This window comes from Rattus norvegicus, chromosome 2, assembly GCF_036323735.1.
Source record: "Rattus norvegicus strain BN/NHsdMcwi chromosome 2, GRCr8, whole genome shotgun sequence".
NCBI classification, from domain to species: domain Eukaryota; kingdom Metazoa; phylum Chordata; class Mammalia; order Rodentia; family Muridae; genus Rattus; species Rattus norvegicus.
Genome location: NC_086020.1, coordinates 190,177,882 through 190,193,525, shown reverse-complemented (window position 1 = coordinate 190,193,525; position 15,644 = coordinate 190,177,882). Strand labels below are relative to the sequence as shown.

The window sequence follows — 15,644 nt, the reverse complement described above, 5'->3', positions numbered from 1 at the left end:
ATAAAATAAGAATAGCCATCTACCAAAAGCAATTCACAGATTTAAATGCAATGCCCAAAACTTTCAAAACAACTTTTCATAGAAACTGAAGGATGATTTTCTGCTTCATAAGCAAACACACTCATACAAAAACCAAAACCAAAAATAGCTTAAACAATCCTGAGTAATAAAAAGTACAGAAAATATCGCTGCCCCTGATTTCAGATTGTACTACAAAGGTTATACTATGCTAAGACAAACGGCATGAATTGATACAAAAACAGACACATCGAACCCTGGAATCTAATTGAAGACCCAGACAAATCCACTCACCTATGGATACCTGAATTTTCTATAAGCCAGAAATATATACTTCGGGGGGAAGGGGGATCACATCTTTAGCAAAAGGTGCTAGTCAGACTGATTGTCCGCATGTAGAAGAACCCAAGTGGATCCATACTTGACGCCCTGTACAAAACTCAACCCTAAATGGATCCAAGACCTCAACATAAAAACCAGACATACTAGACCTGATAGAAAAAGTGGGGAATAGCCTTCAACTCATTGACACAGGAGACAACTCGCTGAAGTAAGGCAGTAAGATCAACAATTGTAAATGGGACTTTGTGACACTTAGAAGCATGGGTATGGCAAAGGACACTGTCATTCACACACACAGTGGCAGCCTACAGAATGGGAAAAGATCTTTACCAACTATATATCCAATAGAGGACTAATACCCAAAATATATAAAGAACTCAATAAAAACTAGACATCAAGAAAATAACCCAGGGCTAGTAAGATAGCTCAGTGGTAAAGAACTCTGGCTGCTCTTCCAGAGGTCCTGAATTTAATTTCCAGCAACCATATGGTGGCTCCCAACCTTTAGAAGGGGATCTGATGATCCTCTATGCCATGTGGGTGAACATGCAGTAGAGCACTCATACATTAGATAATAAAATTAAAAAAGAAGAAACCCAATTTAAATATGGGAGAGAGATCTAAGCATAGTTCTTAATAGAGGAAACTCAAATGGTTGAGAAACAAGGAAATAGTTAACACCCTGAGCCACGAGGAAAATGTAAATCAAAACCACTTTGAGAGTCCACCTTAACACTTGTTAGAATAGCTAATATCAATTTAAAAAAAAAAAAAAAGACAGCTCATGCTGGTGAGGATGTAGAAATAACACTCATCCACACTTCCCATCATGTCAGTGGGAGTGCAAACTTGTACAGCCACTGTGGAAGTCGGTACAATGTTTCTGCAGGAAGATGGGAATCGATTTACCTTAAGATACCAACTATACCACTTATGGGCATATACCCAAAGGATGCTTCATCCTACCATAGACATTACCATGTGTATTGTTGCTCAATTTATAACAGCCAGAAAAGAAACAATCTAGATGTTCCTCAACAGAAGAATGGATAAAGAAAATGTGGTACATTTACACAGTGGAGTATTACTCAGCTGTTAAAAAAAAGAAACCATGAAATTCACAGGTAAGAGGATTAAACTAGAAAAAATTATCCTGAGTGAGGTAACCCAGAAAGACAAATATAGTATGTGTTTGCTTCTATTTGGTTATTCGCTGTTAAGTCAATGAAAACCAAGCTACTGTCTGTAGAACCACAGAAGGTAGGTATAAAGTAAAGGATAAGTGGTTATGGATAGATCTTATGAGAAAAGTAAAATTGAATCGTTATAGGTGAATGGTAAGGGCTGCGGGAATGGGAAGATCAAGTTAAGGTGGGGGCAGAAGGAATAAAAGGAGAAACAGTTAAAATTAAGAAACATTTGAGAGTGAGAGGTAGTATGGAAATCTAATAACAGTAGAAACTTCCTAAAATATATATACGAAGGCTAGTTAAATGAAATAGCCAAATAATGGGGGAGATAGAATTGCAACTGTCCATTTCTTGTGACCAAATAAACCAGAATCAGGTTGCATATAACTGAGTAGTTGGCAAAAGGGGTTCCATGGGAATCTCCAAAGATCCCAGGCCATGGTCAAGATGTAAGGTCGCCCTCCACAAACTGATAGCCAGGCCCATTGCTGAAGACAACACCTACACAACTCACTGAACACCAGGAAGTCGAGCTGGTGCCTCCATAGAGCCCTCATCCTGCATTCTAGTCTCTGGTCCAGGAACGTACTCTGCATGCTACCAAAAGAGAAACATAAATACCAAACCAGCCATAAACCCTTTGATCAATAGTGTCCTGCCCTCAACAGATGCTAGGGTAATGGTGGCACAGAGCTTATAGGAGTAACCAACCAATATCTACATTGACCTAAGGTCCACTCCTTGAGATGGACCCATACCTCACACTGCTTGGTGATCAAGAGCCACAGACTAGATAGCCCAGGGAACTAGGAGAAAACCACATACTACTACTGTTCTGAAAAGAAAAGAAAAAGCAGTTAAATGAGCCCTAGTTACTTATAGGTCAGTCCCTCACTTAGCCACTGTCAGAGAAGCTTCCTCCTGCAGTAGATGGGAATGAATACAGAGACCCACAGCAAGACATGAAGAGAGTAAGAGGCCTAGGAACATTCAGCCCTACATGGGATATCTCTGTCAATGCCCTGCCCCCACCAAAGGCTCAGGAACCTAGTGGAAGAGGTGGAAAGAGTGTAAGAACCAGAGTGGGATGGACCGAGAAGGTCCTCTTTCTCAGCCTGGTCAAAGCACATGAACTCACAGAGAATAAGGCAGCACGCACAGGACCTTTACAGGTCTGCACCGGCTCCTGTGCCTATATATTATAGCTTCCAGTCTAGTGTTTGTGGGATTCCTAAGTGAGCAAACAAGTGGGTCTCTAACTTTTGTACTTTCCTTTTGACTCTTCCTTCTCTTTGTCTTGTCCAACCCCAATATGATAGTTCTATTTTATTATTATCCCCTAGAAGTGTGTTTGTTTCTAATGAGAGATAGAAAGGAAATGAATCTGGATGGGGTAGGGATTGGGGAGGAACTAGGAGGAGTAAAGGGAGGGAAAACCATAGTCAAGGCATTTTATGTGAAAAAAGTATTTTCAATAAAATGGGAAAGCGTTTACCTTATGGAGTAGCATGAATATTTGGGGTAAGATGTCATGATTTGAATATGTGATATTCCTCGGAGGATCATGATTGGACGGTGGTGCTGCTTTGGGGAATGTGAAAACTTTCTAAGGTGGGGCTTTGCTGGAGGAAGTCAGTCACTGACTGCTCTTTCTGACCACTTCCTGTCTCTGCCTCCTGGGCCACTGTGTTACAAACTCAACTGCTTTAGCATGCTGCTGTGATCATCATTATCACGTGTATGATGTACTGAAACCTCTGAAGCTGGGCAAGATAAATCTGTCCTCTGCAAAAACAAAGCAAAAACCTGATTTTAAAAAAATGAATATTTTATGTACTAGGTTCATTATTTATTTAAATATAATTTAAAATTTCCCAGTTCTAATTCTTCTTTGGTAAGTATTGATAAATTTTAACCATGTAAATAAAGCCCTTGGAACTAACGGTACAAGCTTCCTCCTGCAGTAGATGGGAGTATACAAGGGGTTCTGAGTCCAAACTGTATGGAAACAACGGGCTTAAATGTAAACTCTGATAACATTTTTTTTCTTTTTTTTTTTTTTCGGAGCTGGGGACCAAACCCAGGGCCTTGCGCTTGCTAGACAAGCGCTCTACCACTGAGCTAAATCCCCAGCCCACATTTTCTATTTTGGCTATAAGGAATCAGGGAAACCCTGAGTCTGAGACGTGAGTGGCTGACTACATGGCATTCACTACTTACAGAACTAATGACGAGTGGCCTTCTGAGACATGACGACTCCAAGTGCAGAGGAGGAGATTGTGGAAGTCCTGTAGACCATGGGATTTTCTCTTCCCTGGGGAAGATCTTTTGGTCGATTGTCATAGTTACTGCTTGTTAAAACTGGTAAAATATTTATTAAGGACTACGAGCTTCATGGTTATACAGACAAAAATAACACTTTAAAATCAGAGTCTCCAGCAGCATTAACTCATGGTAGGTGCCCTTCTGGTAAGGAAAATCCTGCCCACACAGGCTTAGGTACAGGACCTGAATCCTTGTGTTTTAGCACAATGTCTTTTTTTCCACAGTGTGATTCTTTTTTTCCCAGTGACCTGGCCTGTCTATGAGAAGCCATCACTACCAGACCCCAGATCATATGCTAATTTCATGCAGTTTGGATAGGAATAGGTCTAGATTTTGGGACACTGGCTGTGAGCTATATCTTTAGGAAGTGAAAAATCAAACTGTTTTCCTGTCTGTGTCTAACTGGTAAACAGACATAGTGCCTTGCCTGTTAGACACACCACCTTTGAAAGAATGGGCAAATGAATTCACGTCCATGTCTACTGAAATGAAGCTCATCCAATGCACCTCCCAGCTTTCACCTCATCTCAGAATTTCAATCCTCAGCTGTACCTTTCTTCTTACCATCACTAGCTCTTGGGCCTCCCTACTCTTGAGCTCTCTCTATTGGATAGGTCCACGTTAGTTATTTTTAGTCATTTAAATGCCTCTCCACTCTCAAGGCTGGAAACAGTCTACAATAAACAAGAGGTCTGTCCTCTGGTGTATCATTAAGGTAACATACTCTGTTCCTTTGGCCCTTCTTCCTCCTCTCTAAATAGATCCCAGATTTCTTTTCCCCATGCCCTCAGACATCAATTATATGTAAAGGACTCTTGAAAACTTTCTATTGCAAGTTCCTACTTTCCAGATAAGATCTTGTTACTAAGCTCTATAGTTCAGTTGCTGGCCCTAAAATGGATTTAAGTCATGTGCTTACATACATCTTAATAAATTCCACTTTGGCTTTGCTATTTCCTACTTACCTGATGTCTTAGTTAGGGTTTTACTGTTATAAGCAAACGCCATGCATGACCAATGCAAGTCTTATAAAGGACAACATTTAATTGGGGCTGGCTTACAGGTTCAATCCGCTATCATCAAGGCAGGAGCATGGAAGAGTCCAGGTAGGCATGGCATAGGCAGCGCTGAGAGTTCTACATCTTCATCTGAAGGCTGCTAGCAGAATACTCACTTCCAGGCATCTAGGAGTAGGGTCTTAGAGCCCACACCCATAGTGATGCACCTACTCCAACAAAGCCACACCTCCAAGTAGTGCCACTCCCCGGGCCAAGTATATACAAACCATCATATTCCACTCCCTGGCCTCTGTAGACTTGTCCAAACATATGAGTCTATAGGGGCCATACCTAAACATAATGTAATGCAAAATACATTTAGTCCACTTCCATTGGACCCCATAGTGTATAGCAGTCTCAACAATGCTAAAAGTCCCAAGTTAAGTCTCTTCTGAGATTACATGATCACTTAACTGTAATTCCCAAAGCCAGACAGGAAACCAGCTGGGCAAACTCTAAACTCTGCATCTCCGAGGCTGATGTCAAAGCTGTCTTCAGATCTCTAACTCCTTTTTCATCTTCGTTGACTACACCAAACTTCTTTTCCTGGGCTGGTTCCACTTCCTGTTAGCAGCTTTCCTCAGCAGATTTCCTATGGCTCTGGCATCTGGAAAATGTTGGGGTCTCCAGGGCAGCTTCAGTGTTACAACTTCTTGTTTCACTGTCTGGAATCCACACATGATCTTCTGGGCTTCTTCAAAGGGCGGGTATCATTTGTCCAGCTCTGCCCTCTGTAGCACTCTAAGCTCAGGTTGATCCACTCCACTGCTGCTGCTGTTCTTGGTGACCATCCCATGGTACTGGCATCTCCAATATGCTGAGGTTTTCCACTGCAACTGTGAGGTCCAAATTGAACCTCTTCCAGGACCTCTTGAATGAGACTTGAGGAGGCAGTGATCAATGCAAAAGCAAGAGAGTTTAATTCTGACATGTCAGGGTCATTCAAGGAGATATGACCCTGAGCAGACTCTAACAGGGAGTTATATACCTTGCAAACAATTGGGGTAGAATTCAAACAATGTAATTAGGCAGGGTACTATTGTTGGGGCAAAGGGACCTTCAAGCTGACTCATGGTCTGAACTTTCCAGGGTAGATGGTTGGGAGTCAGGGGCGGGGGGGGGGGTGAGATCGGTTGGGAGTCACAGGTAGCTTTGTTTGACAGTTTGACTTGTAGCTGTTCTGGGAACTAAACTAACTCTACTCCTACTGGAAGGGAGGGGTCTTTCTGTGCTCTGAGGTTTGTGGTGGAATTTTCCCACTGGCCTCAGATTGACCCCAACTCTGGCTCTTTCACAACTAGGCTTCAACAATAGCCCCTCATAGGCTCTCTTCACGGCGCTAAGCCTCAAATCCTTTGCATGACCCCCTTCAGTACTGAGCCATCAATTGCAACTGAGGCTACACATTTACCAATGGCCTTCCTCATCCTCTCACAGTACTAAGCTTAGCTGTTCTCTATGACCCTTTTATGCCTTCAAAACAGTACCACCTGGGTGACTCTTATACATTACCAAGTACAGCTGTAGTACTAGGTACAACCTTGGCTATTTCTGGTACACAGCTTCTTTGTATTCTCAGAAAACACTTTCCAGAAGATTTCACCTCAGTGATTCTGGTCTCTACTTAATCACAACTAATTCCTTAGCTCCATCTAACTAGCATCAATTGTCCCAGTAGTCACTTCTATTCTGGACTCTAAAGCCAGAGTCACTTGTCCAAGCTGCTGAGTTCTGCTGTTCCTGGGGCTGGAACATGGCCCACTTGTTCTATTACATTATCACCAGCTTTCTGTTTTCTAACTCCTGCGTAAGTTTGGCTGTCCTGGAGCTTGATCTTTAGACTGACTCTGAACTCAGAGATCTGCATCCCTGTCTCCTCAGTACTGGGATTAAAGGTGTGGTCCAGCAAGCCTGGATTTAAGTTTTTCTTCACCTAGAACTTGCTCTAGGCTGGCCTTGAACTCAGAGATATGCTTGTCTTTGCCTCTTGGGATTAAAGGCCTATACTACCATCCCTGGATCTAAATTTAGCTGGGTGGGATCTTGCCACAAAGTCACTACTCTTTTAATTCAATTTAATATCCCTGAACACAGGATTCAGTTACATTTTACTTCTTGGTGCCCTCTCAATGCTCGACCCATATATTTTATATTTTCCCTTTCTCAATTTGCTATGTTTGTTTAAAGTGTTCTTCACAAGTCTTAACTAGAGAACAAAGTCTATGATAGGCATTTCTGAGATGTCCTATGTCAATGCAATTAATCTGAGTCGTTTCACCTTAGCCTCAGGCAGACTCTTCAGACCAGGGCAAGAAAATAGCCATACTCTTCAGCAAAATACCACAAAAATAGTCTCTAGGCCACATATTGAAACCTCTTGGGCTAGGTCTGCACATTTCAAATCCTTACCAGTAATAAAGTCTTCCATATCCCTACTAGGGTAGCCCATTAAGCTCCACTTAAAGCATTCCACTCCTTTCCAAATCCAAAGTCCCCAAATCCACATTCTTCCAAACAAAAGCACGGTCAGGCCTACCACAGTAATACCCCAGTCCCTGGTACCAACTTCTGTCTTAGTTAGAGTTTTACTGCTATTAACAAATACCATGGTCAATGCAAGTTTTATAAAGGACACATTTAATTGGGACTGGCTTAAGGTTCAGAGGTTCAGTCCATTATCATCAAGGTGGGGGCAGGGCAGTGTCCAGGCAGCCATGGTACAGGCAGAGCTGAGAGTTCTACATCTTCATCTGAAGGCTGCTAGCAAAATACTTGCTTCCAGGTATCTAGGATGAAGGTGTTAGGACCCACACTCATGGTGACACACCTACTCCAACAAGGCCACACCTCCAAATAGTGCCACTCCCTGGGCCAAGCATATACAAACCATCACACCCCAACATCATTCATCCATATCCCCCATGTCTTGTTTGTAATCCCAATGTATAGTTCTTTGCCTAGTTAATAACTAATGAAGACCATTTTGTCGTTCATGTTTTCCTAGTTCATTCCTTCATTTCTGCACTATGGGTGGTTATAAAAACTGAGCGTTAAAGGATATTTGCCTCCACGGGTAAGAATAGAACATCGTGCTCCGTCAGGATTTCAATGGTGTGGGAGATGTGTGCTGAGTCCTTGGCGCCGTCTTCTCCAACAGCCATGGCAAATAGCTCTACCTTTAGCTCTGCTTGCAAGCCAGCAGCCACCTGTAAGACATCAAGGGCTGGTTTTCAAGCTAATTTTGACAACATACCTAAATTCTCCAAACTTCAGTTTTCTCATCCATAAATTTGGCACTCGTAAATATAAAGCACACGTGGGGGGTGAGTGAAGTCCTGAGTAACGGTATATTATTGCCATGAGCATGGCCATGTGAAGACCGCTGTGCCTCAGACCCTTTGGAATGCCAAAACCTTCTGCCAACCTTGTTTAGTGGCTGGATGTTGACAAAGTGTAAGCAGCAGCTACACCGGCTGCAGCAGCTTCCTTTTCCAGGGCGTTTGCAGCCTGAGACCTCTGCCCTACAGAGAACTCCAAAGCAGGGTTAGCTAAGCCTATCCTTGCGTTCCCACTACCACATGATCCACCAGATCCCAGCTTTTCTGGATGTGTTTCTGTCCTTCATTTCCTTGTCACCCCAGTGGTCGCATTTCCACAGCCCACATGTGTGTCAGGACATTTATGTCAGAATTATTTGGAATAGTGTAGCATTCCAGGAAATAAATGGGACTGGAGACAAAATAAATGGGGCTGAAGAATGTTGGAGTTTGTGTATGAAATGTCCCCCAAGGCCATATAACAGAAGTGTGGTGTTAACCTGTGGCACTATCGGGAGCTGAAAGAACCTTAAGGAAGCCTAATGGTACATGCCTTTAAACCTGGCACTCATGGAGGCAGCTTTGTCAGTCTGAGGTCAGCCTGGTCTACAGAGTTCCAGGGCAGCAAGGGCTACACAGAGAAACCCTGTCTGGAAACAACAACAGCAGCAACAACACCTTATGGATGTGGGCTTAGTGCTTGAGGTCATTGAAGGGGTGTGGCTCTTCCTGTCTCTCTGCTTCCTGACAGCCATCAAGAGAGCAATTTTGCTCTCCCATCTGTGCCTGCCCTGATACTCCACTGACCCCCAAACACAGGGCCAAATGATTCCAAAGTGACACCCGTGAAGCTGAGCTGTAAGCCAAAACACGTGTGAGCATGTGCATGTGCGTGTGTGTCTGTGTCTGTGTGTGCATGCGAGTGCACGGTGGGGACTAAATGACAGGACATTGTAAGTGAAGGGAAACTTGCGGTACCCATAGCTGTTTTTTCCCTAGTTTCCTCTTCTATCTCCATTAGTCTCTCTTCCCCCTGCTCCGTAAACAGACGCCAAAGTTCTCTTTGCCATATTCGCAAACATCAGTGATGTGTAGAGTACACTTGAATTCTTCTCTCTGACGCTTGACTTCTGAACCAAGATCTCTGTTTAATTTCTGACCTCGAAACCTTAAGTCATATTCTCATATCTATTTCACAATCAGGTTGTGTGATTTTTTTTTGAGGGTTGGTAGTGAGCTTCTGTCTGCTGGCTGATAAGGTAGATTTCATCTAAGAGAAATATGAATGTAATGTAAGAAACTTGATGAGTTTCCTGGTCTCTGGGATTCTAATACAGGATGTGTAGGGTGATGGGGCCAGTAGAGGGAGACAGAATTAGTGTAGATGCCAAACTGCTTAGGTCTGAAAGCGAAGAAGAGGTTTGTACCAACAAGGAAGAAACCTAATATATAGTAAAGAAATGCAGCAAGGCTGCTAGCCTTGTTCTTGGAAGGCATACTAGCCAGGAAAGGAAGAGATGTTTATGTTTCTAAGCTGCCTGTCCAGGAGGCTGGATAAAAAGAAGACTTGGGAATATATATATATATATATATATATATATATATATTTATGTGTGTGTGTGTAAATCAATCAATCACTACCACATGAAGAGCAATTAGATACAAGTGAAAAATTTAAATATAGTTTTATAAATGTTTCCCTTCTTTTTTCAACAGTTTATGGCTATGTGTGCTGGAGCAGATCCCTACACTGGTTCTGAAAGTCCTGGGCTTGGCCCTCCAAGCCCAGCAATCAGAAGGGCTAGGTAGTGATGAAAACCCACAGGAGGGCTGGAGTAGTCCCCACTGCTACCCAGAAGTGAGGCACATTCTTCCAGTGCTGGCAACTAGCCAAGCCGAACAGTGGTTAGATTTACATAGACCAAAGACTATAGATTATATTTTTTTGTCAGAGCCAAAACCTACTTTAAAAAGGGGAAAGAAATACCCTTATAGTATGGTGAGCTTCAGAGAATACACACTGAGGTTTTACTGCTTCTGAAGGTTGATCCAGCAGTCACTTAGCTGTTGGAACGATCTGTTCTTCAGATTAAAATGAGATTTACTAACTTCTCCGAACAGTAGAAGTGCCTGCTTTGAAGGTTTTTTTCTTTTTGATGTTGTCAAGAGTCTGACATCTTTTTAATATTTGTTTATCTGGGGGATGTGAGTGCACCGGCCTGCACTCAGACTCACATTATTTGCAACGAGGACTGTGTCTAAAGGTTAGAGGACAACCTTCAGGGGTTGGTCCTCTTTTTACCACAGGGGTCGGATCTTGAGGCTTGGTGGCAAGCACCTTAACCTGCTGGGCCATCTCAGTGGCCCTGACATTCTGACATCCTAACATCATAGAGTGGTGAGTTATTTCTGAAAAATAAATAGCCTGGATCCGTGGATGTAATGTCAATGCTGGCTTACCTTCAGAGTGTCAGCCTGTGTCTTACTGTTCTACCATAGACTGTGATAGGGACACTAGGAGTGTGCTGAAAACATCTGGTTTACATGCTTTCACAGACCAGCTGAGGAAAACAAAGCTCAGAGCGTTGATGCCCAACCTTGCCTGGTACGAGACGACGGTCATTTCAGAAGCCGATAGGCTCTGCCATATACCTGTGTTGACCCCTGAATGGAAGTAACAAATATGGCTGCTGTGGTGGCTTCCTTTCTGCTTGCTGTGGAACTCCATACCCTTGCTTCCTGGTCTTCTGAGCCTACACACACCCATTTCCGTACCTAATAATTCGCGAGCCCACTGGAGTCCCTACTTCATTCTGGTCCTAGCTAAGTGCCTGCTGCATGCCTGGTCCTGTAAGGGGACTGTGTGTCACCCCTCTTCCCTGGCTCTATTAATAGCACATGACAGGGGTCCAGCCGTTACTGAGATGACTAGCCTGGTGAAGCAGCTGGGTGATGTGCTCACAAAATGGTTAAGTTTTAATTTGAGATAAACTTGTGTTAATCTTACGTAACATTTTAAAATGTACATTGTTAAAGGAAGTAGGAATATAAATGAATATTCGTTTAATATTCACTTTTTTAAAACCAAACACCCCATTTTGACAATGCAGCACAGTCAGAACGGGTTTAGGTTTAATTTTTGATTTCCATTTCTTTTACAGTGTTTATCTTTAACTGAAGCACAGACGTGTCTATATTTACAGGGCGCAGTATGGTGTTTGGGTGCGTGTACACAACTAGCGATGCTCATTCTGGGTAATTAGCATAACGGTCACGTTCAAACATTCATCCTTTGTGTTGAGAATGCTAAAGAAAGAAAAACAATACTTTTCTCATGTAACCAGATGTGGCCGTTCTTTGGCATAGTCCCAGATTTTCTGTTTTACAGGTTGACATCTTTAAATTTGTGTTTTTGGAGAACATTAAAGAGATAAAACAACTAATGACTTTAATAAAATAATGTGATTTCCTGTTATTATGTTAGAAAACCTTCTCTGGAGAGCATGAGAAAGCAAGCCAGGTTTATATAAAGTAGAAAGAATGGGATGGTTGTTTTCATGGAGAATATGTCACTTTTCAGAAAAACTCAAGTTTTTCAATCTATTTTGTACGCATGAGATCTTTTTTTCTGCATGTATGTCTGTGCACTATATCCAGGGAGTGTCTGTTGAGATCAGAGAAGACTTCTGGGTCCCTGGAACCAGACTTACATGTGGAAATGAGCTGCCAGGTGGATGCTGTGAACAGAACCTGGGTCTTCGGCAAGAGCAACATGTACTCTTAACCAGCTGGCCAGCTCTCCAGACCCCGAGAATTCACATGTTCAAACGGTCATTTGCACATGGCTGTACATCACTGTGACAAGTGAAGACAGCTTCCCATGTGTCCAGCTGAAGTTATTATTTATTTTACTTGTAGCATTTTTTGTCATGGTTCTTATTACATGGAGCCACATAGAGGACCAATCTAGGAATTTTTCCCCCTATGGTACAAGAAATATTAGACCCACTTATGGTGTAAACTGAGTGGCAGACTCATATAAAATGAAAGAGATCAGGATGATGGTATAAACACCAACTACAATGTAAACATACACATTCACGTGTGTGCATGCAAAGCCACACACTCAATAACATATGAACTTACAGGCCCAGGTTTATATGTCACTTTCAGTCCCGTGCTGGGTGGGGGCTGCTTCACTCTAAACCTACCAAGAAGAAAAATGAAAAAAATTATGCCATAATCAAAACAAAGCAATGAAGGAACTAGGACGTTATAAAATCAGGAAGGTACATTCCTACTAAGATTTAGTGATGGGCCCAGGCAGAGCACTGCCAGTGTTGGCTGGTGTGTGCCCTGGGTCCCTGGAACCAGACTTACATGTGGAAATGAGCTGCCAGGTGGATGCTGTGAACAGAACCTGGGTCTTCGGCAAGAGCAACACGTACTCTTAACCAGCTGGCCAGCTCTCCAGACCCCGAGAATTCACATGTTCAAACGGTCATTTGCACATGGCTGTACATCACTGTGACAAGTGAAGACAGCTTCCCATGTGTCCAGCTGAAGTTATTATTTATTTTACTTGTAGCATTTTTTGTCATGGTTCTTATTACATGGAGCCACATAGAGGACCAATCTAGGAATTGGTATTAATGTGCAGCTTAGCTCTCGGTATTAATGTGAATGCTGACACAGGTTATGTAGCTACAGAACAATAGCACTTTGGGCAAATAGCAGACGGTGGGAGCTGGCCTTCCCTCTGACTCCATGTGAGGTCTGCATGCTTCGGGAGAGGAGGGACTGATGGAGATCGAGAAATGCTGGAGGGCGTGAAGTCCTGCGCTTACATGTGCTGCTCCTGGATCTCTTTTCCTGCCTATGCCTGGCAGGTTCTGCCTGGGGATGAAAGGCTTGGAGTACTCTGCTTTGCTGCCTAACCACCATAGCTGAACAAACAGTAGGGTGAAGTCTCTGAAGCCAGAACCTGGTTGGCATTCAGAAAGCCCGAGCTTCCTCGTGTTAGCCTGCAAAACCTTGAAACAGATTATTGTTTCATTATATATAAGGTGTCAGAAGGCTCCAGGATCCCATCGGTTTGGATCTAGAAAGATACCAGGTATGTTTTCAGACCTATATAAACTCAACTGTGGGCTAAGATGCTTATTGATAATAAGTTAGGTCTTCATAGCTAAAATTGCCACAGTGCTTCAGTTATTCTTTTTGCCTCAATTAGGCAGAAATAGTGTGATTAAAAATAATGTGATCAGAAAATAGTGTGAATTCAAAATCAAAGACAAAAGGGAGTTGAAAAGAAAGGAAGACACAGCGTCAGGCCACACATGAGGGGATCTCTAGAAAATATCATGTTTTATTAACAGAGAACCTGTGGGCAAAGAAGGAAAGAAGATATCCAAGTGTTGAAAGGAAATACCTGTCAGTCAAAACCACTATTTCCAGCAAGGCCATCCTTCAGAAATAACTGATTTTATAAACCAGCAAAAGCCAAGGAAATCCATTACCACTAAACTTGTCTTATATGAAATCCTTAATGAGGCTCTTCAAGTAGAAACAAAAAGATGGAAATCACCATCATGAATATGTATGCAACTATAAAACTTACTGGAAAAGGGAAACGCATCGTCGAATCAGAACATGCTAGTACTGTAATATTGTTAACTGTACATACTAATGATGGTCACAGCATGTATGAAGTTTAAAGCCAAAGTGATCAAAAATATAGTGACAATAACTAGAAACTAACCATATAAAATGACACAAATTCTGACATCATATACCTAGATTGTGTGAAGAGCAAAGTCCCACAGTTTTGTTCGTAGTGGAAGCTGTTGCCAGCGTATTTGTAACTATGAGATGTTGATGAAGTGGGTTGTGGTGGTGCACTCCTTTACGATAAGAGGAGGCAGAGCTCGGTGAATTAAAGAAAAGCCTAGTCTACATTTCCAGTTCCAGGCCAGTAACGGTATATAGTGAGACACGGCTTTAAACAAACCAACGAAGATGCGTCTAGTATCATTAGAGCCTACGCTGAGGTGGCCATACAGAGGTAGTCATGTGGAACACTAGCTTTGGGTGACTAGCAAAGTGGGGCCCTGCAGGGCTTTGGCAGAACAAGAGCTTGGCAGCTTCTGTTGGAGCCTGGAGTAGCCATCAGAGGACTATCTCTGCTTCTAGAGTGTTTATGGGGGGTTGAGGGTTTCTGCACAGAATACCTTTCCAAATGCTTGTTACAAGGAAATTTCCAGACATTCAAATCAAAATCCAGGTCCAGATCTCAATCTAGGTTTAGGTCCAGAAGTTCCCAATGGTATTGTACAAGGTCACAATCTTGATCCCACTCCCATAGGTGATCCAGGAGTAGGTCTTATAGTCAAGATTATCAAGGTTGTTCTGGATGGGGTAGCCATTCCCCGTGCCTTCTCAAATGCATCTTGCTGGCTATCAGGGAAAAGTGTGACTGCAGCTATGATCTTGGAATGTTTGGATGAGCGTGTATTCCACAGAAGGAGATCTAAGGAAGCCTTCTCTAAACATGGTGCCTACTGTGCATGGCCAGGACAGGCTTTTGACAGGATTTGTGTTTGTATATTCTGAACTGTAGATGGTGCCAAGGAAGCTAAAGAGCATGCCAATGGAATGGAGCTTCATGGATGTGGAATTGGAGTTTATTCCTCTTCAACAGAGAAGGCACAGAGCCCAGCACCAGGAGTTTTGGAGGGACACCCTTTTGTCATGTGGTTGCATTTTACAGCAGACTTCAATCTTCAGAGCACTCCAGATCTAGTAGAAAACTCTCTTAAATGAACTTTTGTGCAATTGAAGCATCTCAGTTTTCAAAATTGGACTGTAAAAATTACATGCAAAACATACTTTTCTAAAACACTTAATTTTGGACAACATGTGCAGAATGAAAACAGGTGTCAACTCCCACACTGTTGGGATTCTCCCAGAGGGTGGGGTCCGGGTATGATGATGGGATATAGGCCTCAGCTCAGGACACCTAAGACCAAGGTCTGAGCACAAAGGAGACTTATTTGCCATAGAGAGACAGTGGCAGGGAATATAAGCCAAAGACAGGAGATAGACGACAAGAGAGAATGCAAAGGATTGCCTTTAGATAGAGAGGAGACAGACAGAGGTGGCCCATAGGCAAATGGTGATTTATAAAGGTAAAAAAGGAAACCCCGTGTAAGGACGAGGTATTTAATTTTAATTGGGCATGTGAAGTAGGTGAGCCAAAGGGGGCTTTTGATAGCTGGACCTTGGTAGACAACCTCAGGGAGAGGAAGTGGTCAAATAAGTGACTAGACCTTGGGGGCTACCTTTAGGAATATAGTGTGATGGGCTTTAGCAAGGCAGAGTGACTGTGGGGAGAA

General features: G+C 42.7%; 1 protein-coding gene across 8 annotated transcripts in view; it reads right to left on the bottom strand.

Annotated features, from left to right (window-relative positions):
- The window catches only part of Spag17 (sperm associated antigen 17), a 246,975-nt gene that overhangs the window by 6,098 nt on the left and 225,233 nt on the right, over positions 1 to 15,644 (bottom strand). For 5 of the 8 annotated variants that reach the window (XM_039103807.2, XM_039103811.2, XM_039103808.2 and 2 more), the window contains 3 exons: positions 12,397 to 12,457; positions 7,995 to 8,139; positions 3,771 to 3,914 (listed from right to left, as the gene is read on the bottom strand). In XM_039103807.2, coding sequence (XP_038959735.1) covers positions 3,775 to 3,914; positions 7,995 to 8,139; positions 12,397 to 12,457 — 346 coding nt within the window. In that variant the 3' untranslated portion in view covers positions 3,771 to 3,774. Of the gene's footprint in view, positions 1 to 3,045; positions 3,336 to 3,770; positions 3,915 to 7,994; positions 8,140 to 12,396; positions 12,458 to 15,644 lie in introns of those variants that run through there. The other 3 variants (XR_005501148.2, XR_005501149.2, XR_005501147.2) reach the window with 2 other exon arrangements.